Consider the following 17,621-nt stretch of genomic DNA (forward strand, 5'->3'; position numbering starts at 1 on the left):
ACAAAACCCGTTCTCATTACTAAAGTATCAAAGGTTGAAGTTCAAATAATGCCACCTATCTATCTATCCAACATGCACGCATATATATACATCATTCATATATAAATAAACCCAACATTCTTTTTTAAACAGCACTTTGCTATTTTTTTAATGTATCAGCTTTCAATCAGGAGGCAAATGTTTATTATGCAATACTGATAGCTTTTGTCTAAGAACCAAATAGGCACTTAGTGCCGAGACTGGACTTTCCCCTTTGCCCCCTGGATGGCCAGGTATAGGGCACCTGGAGCCCCGGGGGACAAAGGCCGCTAGTTGCCTTTCCACTTTCGACAACATGCTGAACACAGTTCTTGTTTTCTGTCTGAGCCACGTTGTCAGTAAGAAAGGGAAACGCTGCTCTAGCATATCCACATCCTGCCAGGAATCTAAAAGCTTCGGGGAGCACGTTACTCTCAAAAGGATGGAAAATCTTTTGGATAAGTGAAAAATGCACAAAACACTAAATGAGCATATAATCAAACTACGTGCCCAATAAGTATTATTGTACTAAGTCAATGTCAAATAAAATTCTATTTACTCTTCTTTTCTGTCAAAAGCGAAATACTCTTCAATCTTTCCATCCACATCATAAACCTCTTCTTCCAGGGATGAACATGCCGTGAGGTCCACAACCCCTGGGCCAACAGGACCTGGCAGGGTGAGGGCTGAGAGTGCGGCCGGAACTATTTGAGAGCCGGCGATGCAAAGCCTATGGGGAAAATCAGATTCTCCGTGAGGGTTTGTAGAACGTCAACAGTACAATGTCTACATGATCATGGTGGGTCTTTAAATTATCCATAAAGCCACAGAATCCCAAATTTTAAAAATCACTAAATATTATATTTGACAAAAGTCATACACTTAAAAGCAACATTTTGGCTCAGACATCATTCAAATTTTTAAGGGCTTCTTAAAAGTCTAAATTATTCTACAAGTTTGTATCCTCTTTGCTGTAATGAAGGGATATCATGGCACAGTCCCGAATACGTGTGAATGGCATAGAGTTTTGCTCACTAACAAAATCTGTTAGTGAGCAAAAAAAACGGAATAGAGCTTTATTTATTATGCTACTGCCCTGTGGCTTAGGATCCATCACAATAAAGCAGTTTTTTATTTTGCATCAGAGCCTTTGAAACAGTTTAAAAGTTAACTCCCTTGATATTTGTATTACACACACACATACCATCATCATCATCAATTGCAAATCAGAAGCATCTTGGGTAAAAAAAAAATGCTCTGTACCTGCCCTTCATTGAAATCTAAACTTCCAAATTGTTGGAGCCAAGGCTCATGGCTCAGATAGACATGAAAAAGTATAACTAAAATGCAATTGAAAATATTTTTCAAAAGTAACTTCTAGGGCTTCCCTGGTGGCGCAGTGGTTGCGAGTCCGCCTGCCGATGCAGGGGACGCGGGTTCGTGCCCCGGTCCGGGAGGATCCCACGTGCCGCGGAGCGGCTGGGCCCGTGAGCCATGGCCGCTGGGCCTGCGCGTCCGGAGCCTGTGCTCCGCAACGGGAGAGGCCACAACGGTGAGAGGCCCGCGTACCGCAAAAAAAAAAAAAAAAAAAAAAAAGTAACTTCTAGCAACATACTCTCTGATGCTGCTGCTGGGTTCACAGTCGTCAAAGAAGGGTCTGTGGACGGCAGAAGCAGGTTTGCTGCCCTGGAAATGCCGGACCCCTTCATCAGTGGGCAGGATGAGCTGTCTTCCTAATACTCTGCAAGTGAAAAAAAAGGAAACTAATAGTTTTGATTGGAAAGGGAAAGATGTTTTGCAATTTTAAAAGTTGAGTAATGGTCTTCCCTATAGTATTTTGAAGAAGCGTGTATGAAGTGATAAGGTAGATATTAGTACACGAGCAGTGTAACGGGATCACAGGAAAACCACAGGCTTTGAGGGAAGAGGATAGACAGTTCTTGCCACTGATGAAGGGACCTGAGGCAAAGTTTTCAGGCTCCCTGAACCACTGATTTCATCAGTTCGATGTTGTATGCAAAGTAGAATAATAGTGCCCTTGTAGGACTAACGGGTGGCTGATAGATAATCAGATTCAGACAACTAGGGTAATGCTGGGCACACAGAAGCTCTCTATAAATGCTAACTGATATATACATAATGCAGAAAACTATGTAAATATATACACTAGGCTTACAGTCCTTGTCATCTATTCTTTTTTCTACCCTCTCCTCCTTCATTTTTATCTTAAGTATGTAAGACTACACTGAAAGAAACAGATCTGAGCTCCTGGATTTTAAGCAAGTGCATCACGATGCCTAGGAAAGTCCGCATCCGTCATTGATATCTAGTGCACACTAAGGCAGGGGCTTACGAAGGACTGGAGAGGAAAAATAAACACCTATTTAGTCAAGATTTTTAAAAAGTTACTTAGCTGAGGTAACCAGAAGACCTATCAGCATTTGTATGAGTGTTCTAATTTATTCTCCCCAGATATAATATAGAGGAACTTCAGATAACTGACATGGATTATTTTTTTTCCCTCTAAGTAGGTTTGGCTGAGTAACTGAAGGAAGAAGATCTTCCCTTTTTACTCAATCTACATCTTTCATCTTTGATATAAAAAAAATAGATGATCCTTCCTACATAAGGAATCTTGGTGAGATGGTCAGATTCATCTATCCAATCACTCAGCAAATAATCACTCTGTTCACCTCACCCGCCCAACCCCGCCCTGTGCACTGCTCTCAAGGGCAGATACATGTTGCTCACAGACTAGTGAGTGTGAAGGTAAAGGGTAACTCCTGCCCTTCTTCCATTCTCGCATTTGTGATGCATGCAATGCCTTTCTGGGGATGAGCTACATTTGCTTCTCACAAATTAAAATGCACTTGAGTATTGGAATGTCTCCAGATTTCCTCAGACACCGTTGCAAAGGATGTGATTTCTCAGTAAAGGACATGTGTTCCAGATACATATTTTGACAAGTGCTTTTACTCAAAATATATCCAATTTATTGAACAGGTCAAGAGTGAGCGGTTCCCAAACACATTCTGGAGAATTACTATGAACAACCTCCTTACCTCAGATGGAGGGACCTTCCTGCCCACTCACTGCATTCAGCCTGTAGATTCTGGGTCTGAGGGCTTACTTTCCCTTCAAATAACATTTCCTCGACCTCCCAGAATAACTGCTGTACTTTCTGTGCATTGGCTTTGTCAAACTCCTAAAATAGAAATGCACATTTAGTTACCAGACCAGAAGTTGTAAATACGGGCTTCGGAATCAATGATACTTACAAATTTATATAGGAGGGAGCCCTCTCAGACATACCAGGGCTCCAATTTTTACTCTTCTGAAAAATTACATCCCACTTTGAGACTCAGTTTCCTTAACTGTTAAATAGAGATAACTTCTACTACTAGAAATTCTCATAACTAGAGTTATGAGACTTATTCAAGATTGTACATAGACGTAGTTTCAGGTATGAACATACCTATTGACACAGACATTGATAATAACAGAGACACACACAACATATATCTAAGCACTTACACATGCACACATATATGTACACAGACATGTGTCCCTCATGTAGCTGGGCATGAGACACCTAAGTACATCTACAAATTACAAACTATTTTTTTTCTAATGAAAAGGAAAATTATTTCATAGAAAGGGCCATTCACTTTCTTTTAATCAAGGAAACAGAAAAAGAAACCCACCTTAGGTATCCTAAGAGATGTGGTTATTAGGGCGGGGCCAGAGCATTCATTTTCCTTGTGTGGCCTTAAGAGGTTCTTGGGCTATGACCACAGTGAATGGTCGGTGAGAAAACCCTCCAGCCTTTCTGTATATTCTCCATGATGGAGAAGTAACAGACCTATTGCCTCCACAGCCAGTGAGGAAAAAATGAACATAACTACAAGTGGAAGAGCCAACACCGTACCAGGGCTGCAGGGCGAGAGCCCTGCTCAGTTTTCTCCCCGGGGGTTGGGGGGTGGCAGGTGAACCTGAAATCTAACCCACAACTCAGAGCGACGAAGTGCGTATTCGGCCTGACATACCTGATGCAAAATGGTCAATTTAGGTTGATTTTCATAGACTTTTCATAGATTTTCACAGCAAAAATTCGATATTTTCCATGTTACTTTTTCCCCCCAACTGATAACAAACTAGATTCCCAGACTGCAGGGGAGTTGAATTACCCCTTTTTAAATGAAAATAAGGAGAAAACTCAGAAGAATATTTGCCTCCTACGAGGGGACTGGGTGGCTGGAGCGTGGAAGAGGGCTTATTTTCATTTTTCCGTCTTTTGTATTTTGTTGCTTTTGCAAATATTACCCATCAAAAAGTAAATGAATGTTTTTAGATTCAAAGCAAAATTTACTGTCTAGGGGCTGGAGTAAATTCTATACATGGAAGGCATAAGACTCTCTATGGATAATTACCTGCAAATTTGTACCAAGGAATCCCAGAATTTGGACCGTATCGCTTCATAAAGCAACGGTCCTCAGCCGTCTTACCGTCGGCACATTTTTGACCAAAGAGCCAGGGCGGCAGGGCGCGGGCGTGAGGGTGCGGGCTGTTCATCCCAAGTGACAGAGTCCCATCCTGTCTGAAAGGGCCTGACTCACAGCTGGCTCCCCTTCAGTCTCACCCCCTCAACACGGCCCTCTCCCTCTGGCCCCCTGCACAACCGCTGCTACAAAACCATCCCTGGGAGCAGACCCCCGCGTGCCGTGCAGGCGAGAGCGGGCTTTAAAGAAGGCAATGCAAACCAGAACACAAACAAGAAAGGAGCAGGAGTTAGAACATCCAAGGAGCTACCCTGGGGACTCTTCCACAGCCACAGGGCCCTCACCAAAGCCGGTGTCCGGGAATTCTCATGGACTCTGGAGGGGCTAAGAGGTCGGCCACCGCACAATCGCAGAGATCTGAATGTGAGCCTGGGCTGCAGACTGCAAGTCCCACCCAGCGGAGTCGCCCTAAAGGGTTACCGTTAACATCTTCCAGCTAGCGTTAGAAGTAAAATATCTGACTTGGAATATTCTAGAATATTCAGGGGAAATTCCCTAATCGTGGTGATTCTTCTTCTTTACAGCTTTTATTTTCCCCCAATTTTTCTCTTACTCAAGCTCCTAATTGTCAGAGTCTCTCCTGAATTTCCAGCCATAGGTATTATACAAGAAATCATATATAACAACCTGAGGGGGAGGGTTGGGAGGTGGAAAAAACAAAACTAACAACATCTAAGACTCTAGATTATGCGATTACGGGCAATTTTTATTTTTCCTTAGAGTTTCTGTATTTCCAGTTTTCATGTGTGACATGTAAGTGCTTTTATATTTATGTATATGTATGTGTGGCCTAGGTAATGCTTTTAAAATTGGTAAAAAGATTTTTTTTAAAATAAGAAAGCAAGTCACCATTATAAGTTGTAACCATGGGATTATCCAAAATTTTGTGAGACATACATCATCTCTCCAAGAGTAAATGGAGCTCCTCTCAGTTGATAAGCCTGTGGTTGAACTCTGTGTCCCAGACCCAGACCAGGAGTTGGGAGCTTCTGTGGGCATGGGGCTTCCACTTGATGAAAATGATGACACGGATTCACTGTAGGAAGCAATGTAACATAAATAACATTTACTGAGAAGGTCATACTGGGAAGTGGCTTGACCTTGTGCCTACTTCCTCTATTTAAATATATTGGTTAATTTCCACAGTACACCGACTTTAAAAGATGTATACAGTGCAACATTTCAGTTGGCTAAAAATAAAACTGCTTCTTTTACTTGTGGAAATTCATGGCCCAGCAGTGACTTTGCTTCCCATATTCATTATGGGCACATTTTCATTTTGCAATCAGACACATTTAACAGACTAATTCTTACCAGGTATATTTATCAATGGCTTTCTGTACATTTCTTGTAAAATGTGTAGGTAAAGGATCTTTGCTTTTCACAGCAAAACTCTGCTTTCCAGATCCTTGTGGCAGTCCTCTTCTGAAAAAAATAAAATAAAACATGAAAAGTATCTGTAATGTAATAAGTGTATTCATTAAGACATTTAAAATTACCTTTTGCAGATAGTTGCCCCTCTCCTCCTACCATGGCCCCCTAAACACACACGTGTGTGCACACACACAGCCCACACACACCTCAAGACACTGAGCCTAGTTCCCTACCATTTTTATTTTTCTTAGAATAAAGGTTGTTATTAACCTACATGAACTGTTATGTAAACTGGGAAAAAAACAACTTCTTGTGACTCAGCCAGACTGGTAAAAGTTGCTCCAAACCTAGGTGGATACAGACTCACTCCAAAACTTGGCAATGGAAACATGAGCTAGATTTCAAGTCCCTCGTATCCCTTGACCAGGTGCCCTGGAGCTTGCAAAAGCCAACCAGCCTTGCACGAAAAAAACTCGATAATTCCTTATTAATTCCGAAATATATCAATTTTGTTTGAATCACTAAACACATAAAGAAATAAATGACTGAAACACACAAACAATAACTCACTTTAGTTTGGCATTCTAGCTTCATTTGTAGCCTGATTTGTAGAGAGTTTTAAAATATTAACAGTAATGGAAAACTAAAACAGAAGAAATCTCTCAATTTTAAATAAGGCATTAAACCTGGCTGGTATAGCCCAGTTAGTGTTAATCATTAAAATGTCCTTTCATTGAACCTCTTAAAACATTTACTTCCCTCTAGTCAAATACCTTCCTAACATTTAACAGTAAACAACTTCTGTTGTTTTATAGAAATAATATTTTCCCATACAAATAATTTATATTTTATATTAACTTAAGATATGATAGTCATTTGGGGAAAAAAAGTCAACTTTCAATATTTCTAACAGGGACACCACTCATTTAAAAAGTTTGCTTTTGCTTTCAATTAAAGGGTACCTAATTTTCATCATTTATATTTCTGTATGTAAATAGAGTTTTTAAAAAATATTAATCAGAGAATCAGTTCTGTCCTTAGTTGTATACCTACAGTACTCTACAAAAAAGAGAATTTTTAAAACAAATTAATTACTATAAACAGAGGTGAGCGATCATATAGATGTCTTTACAAGAGAGAATAACAGAATTATAGGATTTTTTTCCTCTCTTTATTGCTCAACAGTTGTAAGTACACCAAGCAATCCTGAGAATAAAGCTGTTAAAGAAAGGGTAGCAGAGAAAAGAATACAGGACAAGCTTTTATGCTAATAAGTTGCTTTACCTCTAGCCCTATTCAGTTATTTCCACATGACTCTATAACTCTAGATAAACATAAAAATGCTTATGACATAAAAGAGGCAATCAACAAAAAATTACATCAAATAGATCTGCTTTGAATGTTACAAAATATATACTGGTATATGAGTTAATTTGCTTGTTATTGAGAAAGAATTTTAAACCTCAGTGTGGTGAATTAGATAAAATATTGTTCTTTTGTAATATCCATAGAATAATAACATGGATTAGAATCTTGCTCTGCCACTGACAGGCTGTGTGCTTGAGCAAGTTACTTCTCCAGTTGTTGTGAGACTTAAATTAGATGAAGTCTGTAAAGTGTCTACATAATCAAGCCAGGTAAATCAGGTTGCTTTCACTGCTATTATTACTGGCATATGCCACACGATGAAAACACCATTTTTTTGTTTTTTTTACCTCTCCCGGCATTTCCTATTATATACATCTCTCTTGGGACTTTAGTTTTTTATTGGGATGTTCCTGATACTTTATTAATATCTTCTATCTGTAGCACTTAAAATACTGCCTGACACCTAGAGATGCTCTCTGTTTATTGGAAGAATCACTAGGCAAAGATTAAATTAGTACCTCCAACAAAGAGCGTGCTTTGGCCCTCTAATTACTCGGAATGTTCGTGCTTAATACAAAAGATGACATTGTGACTGGACATGAAAATATCCTCCACATCCAAGATATTGCCGGAGAATTTTTCATCCTTTATGAAGAAAGAAGATCCACAGCTCTTAGTGTAGCAGATATGGAGTGTCTGATCCACTCACATCCACCTTTCTTTCTTTGAGCTTCTCCTCTGCCTTTTGTGCAACTTGAAAGCTAAATTCACTAATCAGACTCATGCCAGTTTGTTTTCAATGAACAATTATTTCTTCCTTCAGAAAATTCGCCCTTTTCTAAGGGGGAAAAGAGGTGACTTTTCAAACTAAGAAGAAAGCTGTTAACAAAATGGAAGAAGGAATTCCTCTCTTGACATTGTATCATATCCTTGCGCAGATCAGCATTCCTACACACTTCAAAGTGTAGCTGAGGACTGGAGGTCTTCAAGACTCAGGGATGCTGGGTAGGGGGCGGATTACCATAAAACAGATGCCTGAAAACACCAGCTGCCTCCACATCGTTTCTCCAGCGTTTTTCTCCTCGGCTCTTCCCTGCCTCCTTTCCTTCAAAGTCCCTATACTTCTGTGGAATGTCTTCAACGTCAGAGTTCAGCTTAATAACATATACGTTTGACCACAAAGTTCAGAGGAATTCTGAAGAGGAATTTGAGCCCAGTAAACTCAATGACTCTCCAAGGTCACAAAGCAGATAGGGCTGCAGCTGGTTCCAGGACCCAGGCCATCTGATTTCCATGTCTCTCCAGGATCCACATTACTGACATTGTGAATGAAGAACAGAATGTATAGAACTTGCCTTTTTTCTTTTTACGTTTTCTTTTGAATCTTGTGGTTTCTCTGTCCTCTAACCATGCATTGTAGTTATTTCAGGCATAATATTGAACATCTTTAATTCCCTGTAACTATCAACTCATGTAATCTATAGAGTCTAGGAAAGTATACACAATTTACAGTATGTGTCTATAAATATCTTAAAACTTGAAAGTGCTGGGATGTCTAATAAGCTTTTATTACATAATATGTAGACATAACAGTTTTACACTAGTTCCTGTCCATATGGCTTACATTTTAGAGATGATAAAATGCTGCTAGTCAGTAGGTTAAAGGCTGTTCATTTCAGGACAGGATCTGGGTTTTAGGGTAGACTGAAGTGCAACCACCAAACTATATTGCACTAATTTGTTGGTGCATCAAAGTTAAATTAAAGCTCAGTCTCAATCTCCCCGAGTCACTCCATTCCAGTTGTCAAAGAAATAACTAGATTATCTACTTTTACTTTTTAACAGTTGCCTCTTGATAGCCCACAAACCTCTGCCACTTTGCCCTATAGAAATTCAATTATTACGGACTTCCCTGGTGGCGCAGTGGTTAAGAATCCACCTGCCAGTACAGGGGACAAGGGTTCGAGCCCTGGTCTGGGAATAGCCCACATGCCGCGGAGCAACTAAGCCCGTGAACCACAACCACTGAGCCCGCATGCCACAACTACTGAAGCCCACGTGCCTAGAGCCTGCGCTCCAAAACAAGAGAAGCCACCGCAATGAGAAGCTCGCACACTGCACAGCCCCGAAACAACTAGAGAAAGCCTGCGCAGCAATGAAGACCCAACGCATCCAAAAATAAATAGATAAATTTATTTTTAAAAATGAAATTCAATTATTAAACAGTGATGGCAGCTTTCAAAATTTATATTTCTGCTTAAAAAGATTGTCTGAAATGAGTACTGCATTCTGAATGGGTTGGAACGCAGGATGGTAAGCCCTGACTTATACAAGCTCATTCTAGAAGCAACCGAGGCTCCCGGCTCTTGGGACTAAAGAGAAGTCATCTCAGACGCCACGAACGCTTGTCAGACCAAGTGAGCATCTTGGCTCCGGAGGGCCTGATGGCGTCAGCACGAGATTTCAGGAATGGATGCAGGGAAACAGACCAGATGGACTCTGACTCTGCAAGCAGGAAAAAATCACGCGCGTGGCACGAAAAAGGTGACACGAAGGCAAGCTCATCTCCCCTCCCCGCCCTTCCCAGATCAGGACTCACCCAATCACCATCAGCCCCAGGTCTGGGCTCGCGTCCCGCGGGCCAGGCCCAGAGCCCCGAGGCCTGGGCGCCGCCCGGCGCTGCCACCCGGCGCCGGCCCCCTGCAGGCGGCGCCCCCGCGCCCCCGGGGCCCGGGCTCCCCGGCCGCCCAGCCCTGCGGCCCCGCCCGCTAGCCCTGCACGTGCGGCCGCGGCGCCGCCGGGAACCGCGAGTCTCGAGCGGCGCGTTCAGGGGCGCGCCCGGCCCGGGCTGCGCGGTCCATGGGCGCGGTGTTCTCCGCTTGCCCGGCGCTGCTTCCCCGCCCCGGCTCCCTCGGCCCCGAAAGCGCCAGATTCAGGCGTGGCGCGGCGCGGCGCGGCGCGGCGCGGCGACGCCTCCCGCCCCCCGCCCCTCCCTCCTCCGCCTCCGCTGGCCGCCGCGCCCCTCGCCGGGGTCGGGCTGGGCCAGTCGGCGGTTCCCCGCGGCGTCCCCTCTTCTGGAGCCTGGCGGCGCTCCCCGCTCCCACCCGCCGCCCTCTGCCCTCGGTCGGCGTCCCGCTCTCCCCGGATCGCGACCTCCGGAAAAGCACGCCGTGCCCCCTTCCCGCTGCCAGGGGCCACATTTTATAACCCAGTGTCCTGAGCTTTGACCGCGGGCCACTGGGCCTCTGGGCACCCGCCGGCCCCGCTGCCCTCTCTGGGCCTCCAGTGCGCACCGGCCTGGCCTTCCCACCCCTTCCCCGGGGCTGCCCAGACAGGTGTTTGCTGTCCTTAATCCTTTTAAATAGAATTTGAATGAACCGGAGAAATACAGACAATTTTACCTACCCCCGCTCCTCCCATCGAAGGATTCCTAGTTGGGCGTGTGGGGGGTGGGGGAGGTAGAGGGAGGTTTAAAAAAAATTCAAGTTTCAGCCTGGTAAATGCAAGATGCTAATCTGATTATCAGGAACTCTAGGTCTACTTAGGCACCGAAGATTTGCTTCCGATGCTGTCCTGTCTCTCCCATCTTCAAATAGATGCTTTATCTCATACAGTCCAATAACTTTTCTACAAACCGGAGAGTACACCTGTGTTTTGGTTTATTAATATGTGCTTGTTTCAACCTTGAACTCATACAATAATACCAGGACTAGAGTCACCAGATTCTATGCCGTGAGATAGCAAAATGGCCAAGCCACCATTTTCATAAACTGAGAGAAATATGGGTAAGTTGGCTGAAGTAATACACATTTTCAAAGTAACGTGTCCAAGGGCAGACACCACCTGTCGCGTGCCTTTTCCCAGTAAGAGATTCTTAATAATTACAATGAATAAAGGGGACGCTGGAACACAGTCCAGCCTGCCGTGGCCATCCATTCTCCTTTGAGATCGAAGGCCTTCTAAATCTGAATAGGTACAAAGAAGCCCACCTATTCCTCCAGCTCAGCATTTGCAGAGGTAAAGCATGCCTATTACATTTAATAGTGAAAAGTCCAGTTTATTTATTTTGAATCTGACTCTAAATGGACAACCCTAAAATGGTAATAAGAAACCAACTACCAACAGCAAAACAATGATCCATTTCTTAAACTAAGGATACTAGGGTCCTCACCATGTTTACAAATCATCAGCTTTAAAGTGGTAAGTGGTTATAAATTCTGAAATTAATGATACATACATATGTATATATATGTAGGGGGTGTGTGTGTTTGTATGTGAATCAGGAAAACTGATGGTACCTGAAATAAACACATCCCTGCTAATACTATTTACATGAAAGGAGACATGACAGGAGAAAAAAAAGTAAAGAATAATATTATGATCCAAACATATGCTAGCTGCTTTATGTGTTATTATTGTTTAATTTTTTAACACCCATGGTAAGTAGATACTATTATCCAATTTTACTGATGAAAATACTGAAGGCAGACACCTTATGATGACATGTTCGAGGTCACTCAACTAAGATGTGGCCTGCGTGAATGTCCCAGGTATCTATTACTGCTTAACAAACCGCCCCAAACTTAGTGGGTGAAACAACAGTCCTGTGGTTATGCTCCCAAGCCACAGATTTCAGGGATTCCAGGAAAACTTGGCTGGGTGATTCTTCTGCCCCATGTGGCACTGACCTGGGTTATTCAGTGCTATTCAACTGGCCGCTGGGCTGGGCTGGAGGGTCCAAGAGGGCTTCACCCTCATACTAGCACTTTGGGGCATGGGGAAGGCTGGGCGCAGCTGGGCCCTTCTCCCATGTAGTCTCAAGACTGCCCCCAAGCAGTCGCTCCCGTTGTGGGGGGGGCGGTCAGAATTCCTATGTGGCAGCTCAGGGTTCCAAGAAACCAAGGCAGAAACTGTCAGCCCTGTTAAACGCTGGCCCTGAGCAGACATACTGTCATTTCCACCGTTCTCCATTATCAAAGCAGTCACAGATTCAAAGCATTGGAAGATAGAATGCCCTTCTCAGTGAGAAGAGGGCCACAGCGTCTGCAGAATCTTTACTCTGCCATAAGCCCTTCAGCCACACATTATTTACATTCCTCCCACAAGCCTGGTATACTCAAGCCCCTCAAGAATCCCCTAAAAAGTCACCATCTCAATCACATCCAAGTAAGGATGAGGGGGCTCCTCCTTGGGGCATGTCCTCTGGATCTGAAGACCAAGAAAGAATTCTGCCAGCAGATTGCCTGTGGACTTGAATTGCAACTGAAACTCTTCCCTGTGTCTCCAGCCTGCCAGCTTACCCTGCAGATTTTGGATTTCCCACTCCTCCACAATTAAGGGAGCCCGATTCCTTAAAATTGAAATGTTTGCATGCAATACTGCCAGAAAACCACTAGACGTCACTCCTTTAGCACTTTGAAAACCATGCCCAGCTGGATTTTAATTCCATTATGTTTTTGCAAGATTTAGGATTTAGTGAATTTTCATTCTAGTACAGATGCAGAATCCTGTTTAGATCGGAAATCACTATCTCAGTGAACAATATCTAGTCTGCACAGCCAACAGAAAGTGTCACGATACTAACATCCTCCACGGATGGAGTGCTTTCACATTGGCAGGCAAATACGGTCAGGGACCTACATACCTTACTTCCAAAACTCACAACAAACCTGAAAGGTGATTACTTTTTTTTTGTACAGAAAAGAAAACCAAGGACGAGAAACATTAATTACCAAAGGTAAGCAGTTTTATCCAGATCTGTCCAGCCTGACTTCAAAAGTTTACCCTTTCTAGGATTCATCTCAGACCTAATTTGCAGAGTTCTGTTGAAGTTCTTTTTATCGAAAAGATGTTCTATGAATATCTCCTATAGATATTCAAAATGCGTTCTATAACAGCATTCACCAACATTTCTTGAATACTTAACCACATCCCAGGCCCTATTTTAAGCACTTGATATAAATTAGTGCATTTAAGTTTCACAATAATTCTTTGAAGGGGGAATACTATCAGTACCATTCTGCAGATCGGTAAACTGAGTCACAAAGAAGTTGATGGCATGGCACCGCCAACATTCTAACTCAAGCTGTTGGTGAGAAAGCTTAATGAACACCATATTTCAATCTTCTATGCAGGGCACACCCCTCCAAAGCCCTCTGCTAATGATATGGAGAAACCACGGCTCACTATATTTAGCAAAGAATATTTAAAAGTTTTAAAATGTAGAGAAAAGCTGTATCTGAAAAGAGATAGCAGAAAGAAAAATTATTAGACTTTTAATATGAAGAGTATAAAAAACTTAGACAGTAATAAGTCATATATGAGGTGTACAGCTCATATAAAATTATAAAAAGATATAGAAATAGTATGTTACTCAAAATAAAATACTTAAGTTGGTTATTCATAAACACAACAATTTCTAAATAAGTGCTGAAATCTATCAGGACAATAATTTTTATACAAGATCATATGAAATAGCCAATACTATACTGCTTTGAACCAGAAAAATAAATTTTATGTTTCAAACTAATGCATTGGATAAATGGGTTCAATAACATTCTTTAATAGCCAGTAATTTTTTCTTACTTTTAAACAGTTACTTTATAATACTTTTACTGGTAGAAAGTGAAAGAAGGAACAAGCCCTCAAAAACTGTTTTATAAATATTTTTTATAAAGAACTCATCAGGCTTTCAAAGGGAAAACAACTACCTAAATATATTCTATGAAGCATTCAATTTACCAAACTGCAACATCAATATAGTAATATTTTAAATATAGTAAAGTTAGTATAGTATAATATAGTAAAATTTTCCAAAAAGTGTTCTCTAATGTTTGATTTGACTCATTCTTTCAAATAGTAGAGCTGATAATGAAGACTTTGTAATAACTGCTAGACCACTATCCTAAATTTCATTTTATGTAATTGAAACATTAAAAATATAGTTAATCCTCACCAGTCGTGGGTTTCTTATTTGTGAATTCCTATACCTGTTAAAATTTATTTGTAATCCCAAATCAATCAACAAATACAAAACAGTAACAAACATGGTAGCTATTAATCCAACTATATCAATAATCACTTTGAATGTCAACAGTCTAAATGCACCAATTAAAATATATGTTGTCTTAAATATAAAGACACATATAGGTTTAAAGTAAATGGATGGAGAAAGATATACCATACTAGCACTAATCAAAAGAAAGCAGGAGTAGCTATATTAATTTCAGACAGAGCAGCCTTCAGAGCAAGGAAGGTTATCAGGGATAAAAAGGGGCATTGCATAATGATAAAGGGGTCAGTTCTTCAAGAAAACGCAACAATTCTTAATGTATATGCATTAACAGCAGAGGGTCAAAATACGTGAAGCAAAAACTGATAAAACTGCAAGGAGTAATAAATAGATGCATCCACTATTTTAGTTGGAGACTTCAACACCCCTCTATCAAACATGGACAGTTCTGGCAAGCAGAAAATCAGTAAGAACATAGCTGGACTCAACATCTCCACCAATCAGCTGGATGTAATTGACACCTGTAGACTACAGAATAAAATCAGAATTCTAATTGATGAGAAAGCATTGTATCCTAGTTTAACATTTAGGCAGATTTCACATTTAACATAGGTAACATTTTTCTTTTTAGTGGAATGGAAAATTAAAGTGTGGCTTTAATCAACAGACTCTTAGAGTCAATGAAATTCAGTAACTTCTGATTCTGAAATAAAATTTTTTTCAGCATTGATGGCTTAATTTGCTGAACTGGATAACAGTTCTATAAAATTTTGCTCTTTATTAAAAAGCAGTCTAAACTGGAAAATGATATTGTACCAGGATAATTTGTCAGATGATTCATATTACTAGTTCTCTGCTGTGGAAATACTACGTGTGTGTTTCTAAGCCTTAATCTGTAACTATTTAGGTTTTTGTCTTCCAACCTTTCACAAAAATAATAGTGCAAGAACAGAAGCTAAGCTCAACTCAAAAACAAATTCCAAAGGACCGCCTATCCAACAATTAATTACAATTACAGGGCCAGCTGGCCTTACAAAGCTGCCCTGGGGTAATTAAATACCTTCTAGTAAATGGTCTTTTTTGATTAAGTGAAGTTCCTAAAATTTTAACATGGTGTAATTTCTTTCTGGTTAGCGTTTTTTTGGAGAGTCCTACTTAAGAGATCTTTGCCTAACCCTAAGACGGGAAGATCATCTCCTATATTTTCTTATAGTATTTAGAAGTTTCATTGGTTTTTCTTTCATATGTAGATCTACAATTCACTTGAATTTTTGTTTTTGCATGAAGTATGACACAGGTGATCAAGTTTCTTTTATTTCCTTAAGGATATACAATTCATTCTGCACTATTATCGAAAAGACCATAGATAGATAGATAGATAGATAGATAGATAAATTTAGTAGCTCTATACTAAAGCTTTATAATAAGCTTTATATATATAGTACCTTTACAATAAATTTGATATCCTTTCGAGTAATTATTGTATTGTTCAACTTTTTCTATATATCTTCTATCAACTGTTGTGAAAGGTATGTTAAAATCTTCCACTATGATTTTGCATTTGCTTATTTCTTCTCTTAGTTCTGTCAATTGTCACTGTAGACATAAATAGATAATTTTTTCTAAACTCAAATTTTAGTTACCTTTTCTGGAGTAAAATAGGCTTTTCACTGCTTACAAGATCATTTCTGAGTTTTATATTTTTCTCCTCCCCATGTATGGTAATTACTTTATTTCCTCATTCAATCTGGCTGCCACAGTTAAACAAACAGAAAGTATGAAACACTTTTTCTTGCATCTGTAATAGAAACCTTAGGAGCAGAAGTTAACTGCTCCAGCTCTGTCAAAAATAGATGTATTTTTATATACTTTTGAAACTATGTTATTGGTGCCTACAAATTTAAAATTTTCATATCTTGTAATGAACTGACCTTTTTATCTTTATAAAATGACCCTTGTTACCTCCACTAATTCTTCTTGTTTTAAAGTCTACTTGGTCTGATATTATTAAAGCTACCCCAGTTTTTTTTTTCATTAGAATTTGCATGTACAAACGTTTCATCCATACATTTATATTAAACATTTCTGTATTCTTATACATAAATTGTGTCTTTGATGAACAGTATATAGTTGTTGCTTATATCTTAAATACAGTGGGGATTAATTTGCTTCTTATAGCAGACAGGGCTTGGGGCTCTAGCAATCCCAAATCATCTTAATCCCATCAGGAATTAAGAAGATTTAAATTTGGGTTTCAGGCCCTGTGAGGCTGCTCTATTTCCAGTTTACCAAAACTCTGGAGTGTTTTTTTTTATTTATTGTCCAGCTTTTCTAGTTGCACTCAGGTGGTGGTTTTTCTAAAACAATGTACTAATAGTTTGCCACTGTTGGAAGTAGAATGAAGGGAATTTTTGTACCGAAATATTGCACAATGTGTGATATAAATCTCCATTCCTCTGCCAAGGGAATCTTCAGTAAAATATAAAATTTCCCCTAATTCTTTAATGCAAGAACAATTCACAATTACTTTATGGGGAAAACAGGGTTGCATGCTGCTTCATGGTCAGCTTGAGGTAAAAACAGAGGTTTCCAACAGGGACAGGTATATGGCTTAGAAGGGTATTTGGAGTACAAACACACACACACACACACACACACACACACACACACACACTCTCACACACATGATGCTAAACTCAAAGTGTTCATATTAATCAAATGAGGAACTGAAGTACATTAAATAGTAAAGATAAGCATTCCAATCCTAAACTGAATTTCATATTGACCTTGAATTCACAAAAATCATGAGCTCTGGAACATAAGAAGACACATTTCCATCAAGCACAGCACAATCCTTGGCTAAAACAAAGATAAAACCACATTCTCCTCATTATCAGAAGGAAACAAGTATTGCATACTGAGGTGTTCCACAGAAGGTTGTGTTGTTTGTTTTTGTTTTGTTTTGTTTTTTATAACATTTAGCTGAGTTACTCTTTAAGACAAAACTACTATACGAATCTCCTACAGAGCACAATTTCTTCTTACTCACCTATCACCTAAAATCATGGTCCTTCACCTCAATCTCAGTTGTGTGAAGTGTGAACCGAGAAATTTAGGACTACGTTTATCAGTGATTAGCATTTTTAAAAATAGAGCATTGGGCTTCCCTGGTGGCGCAGTGGTTGAGAGTCTGCCTGCCGATGCAGGGGACACGGGTTCGAGCCCTGGTCTGGGAAGATCCTACGTGCCGCGGAGCGGCTGGGCCCGTGGGCCACAACTACTGAGCCTGC

At 40.6% G+C, this 17,621-nt stretch overlaps 1 protein-coding gene and 1 non-coding gene across 2 annotated transcripts in view; both read right to left on the reverse strand.

Annotated features, from left to right (window-relative positions):
• The window catches only part of LOC102990625 (toll-like receptor 3), a 59,031-nt gene that overhangs the window by 13,371 nt on the left and 28,039 nt on the right, over positions 1-17,621 (reverse strand). The window contains 5 exon segments of the mRNA XM_055081365.1: positions 578-748; positions 1,634-1,759; positions 3,081-3,223; positions 5,475-5,613; positions 5,892-6,002. Coding sequence (XP_054937340.1) covers positions 578-748; positions 1,634-1,759; positions 3,081-3,223; positions 5,475-5,613; positions 5,892-6,002 — 690 coding nt within the window.
• LOC112066957 (small nucleolar RNA SNORA31) lies at positions 16,058-16,190 on the reverse strand. Its single transcript, XR_002892993.1, has one exon. It is a non-coding gene; the product is annotated as a small nucleolar RNA SNORA31 (small nucleolar RNA).

Source organism: Physeter macrocephalus, chromosome 20 (assembly GCF_002837175.3).
Source record: "Physeter macrocephalus isolate SW-GA chromosome 20, ASM283717v5, whole genome shotgun sequence".
Classification (NCBI taxonomy): Eukaryota; Metazoa; Chordata; class Mammalia; order Artiodactyla; family Physeteridae; genus Physeter; species Physeter macrocephalus.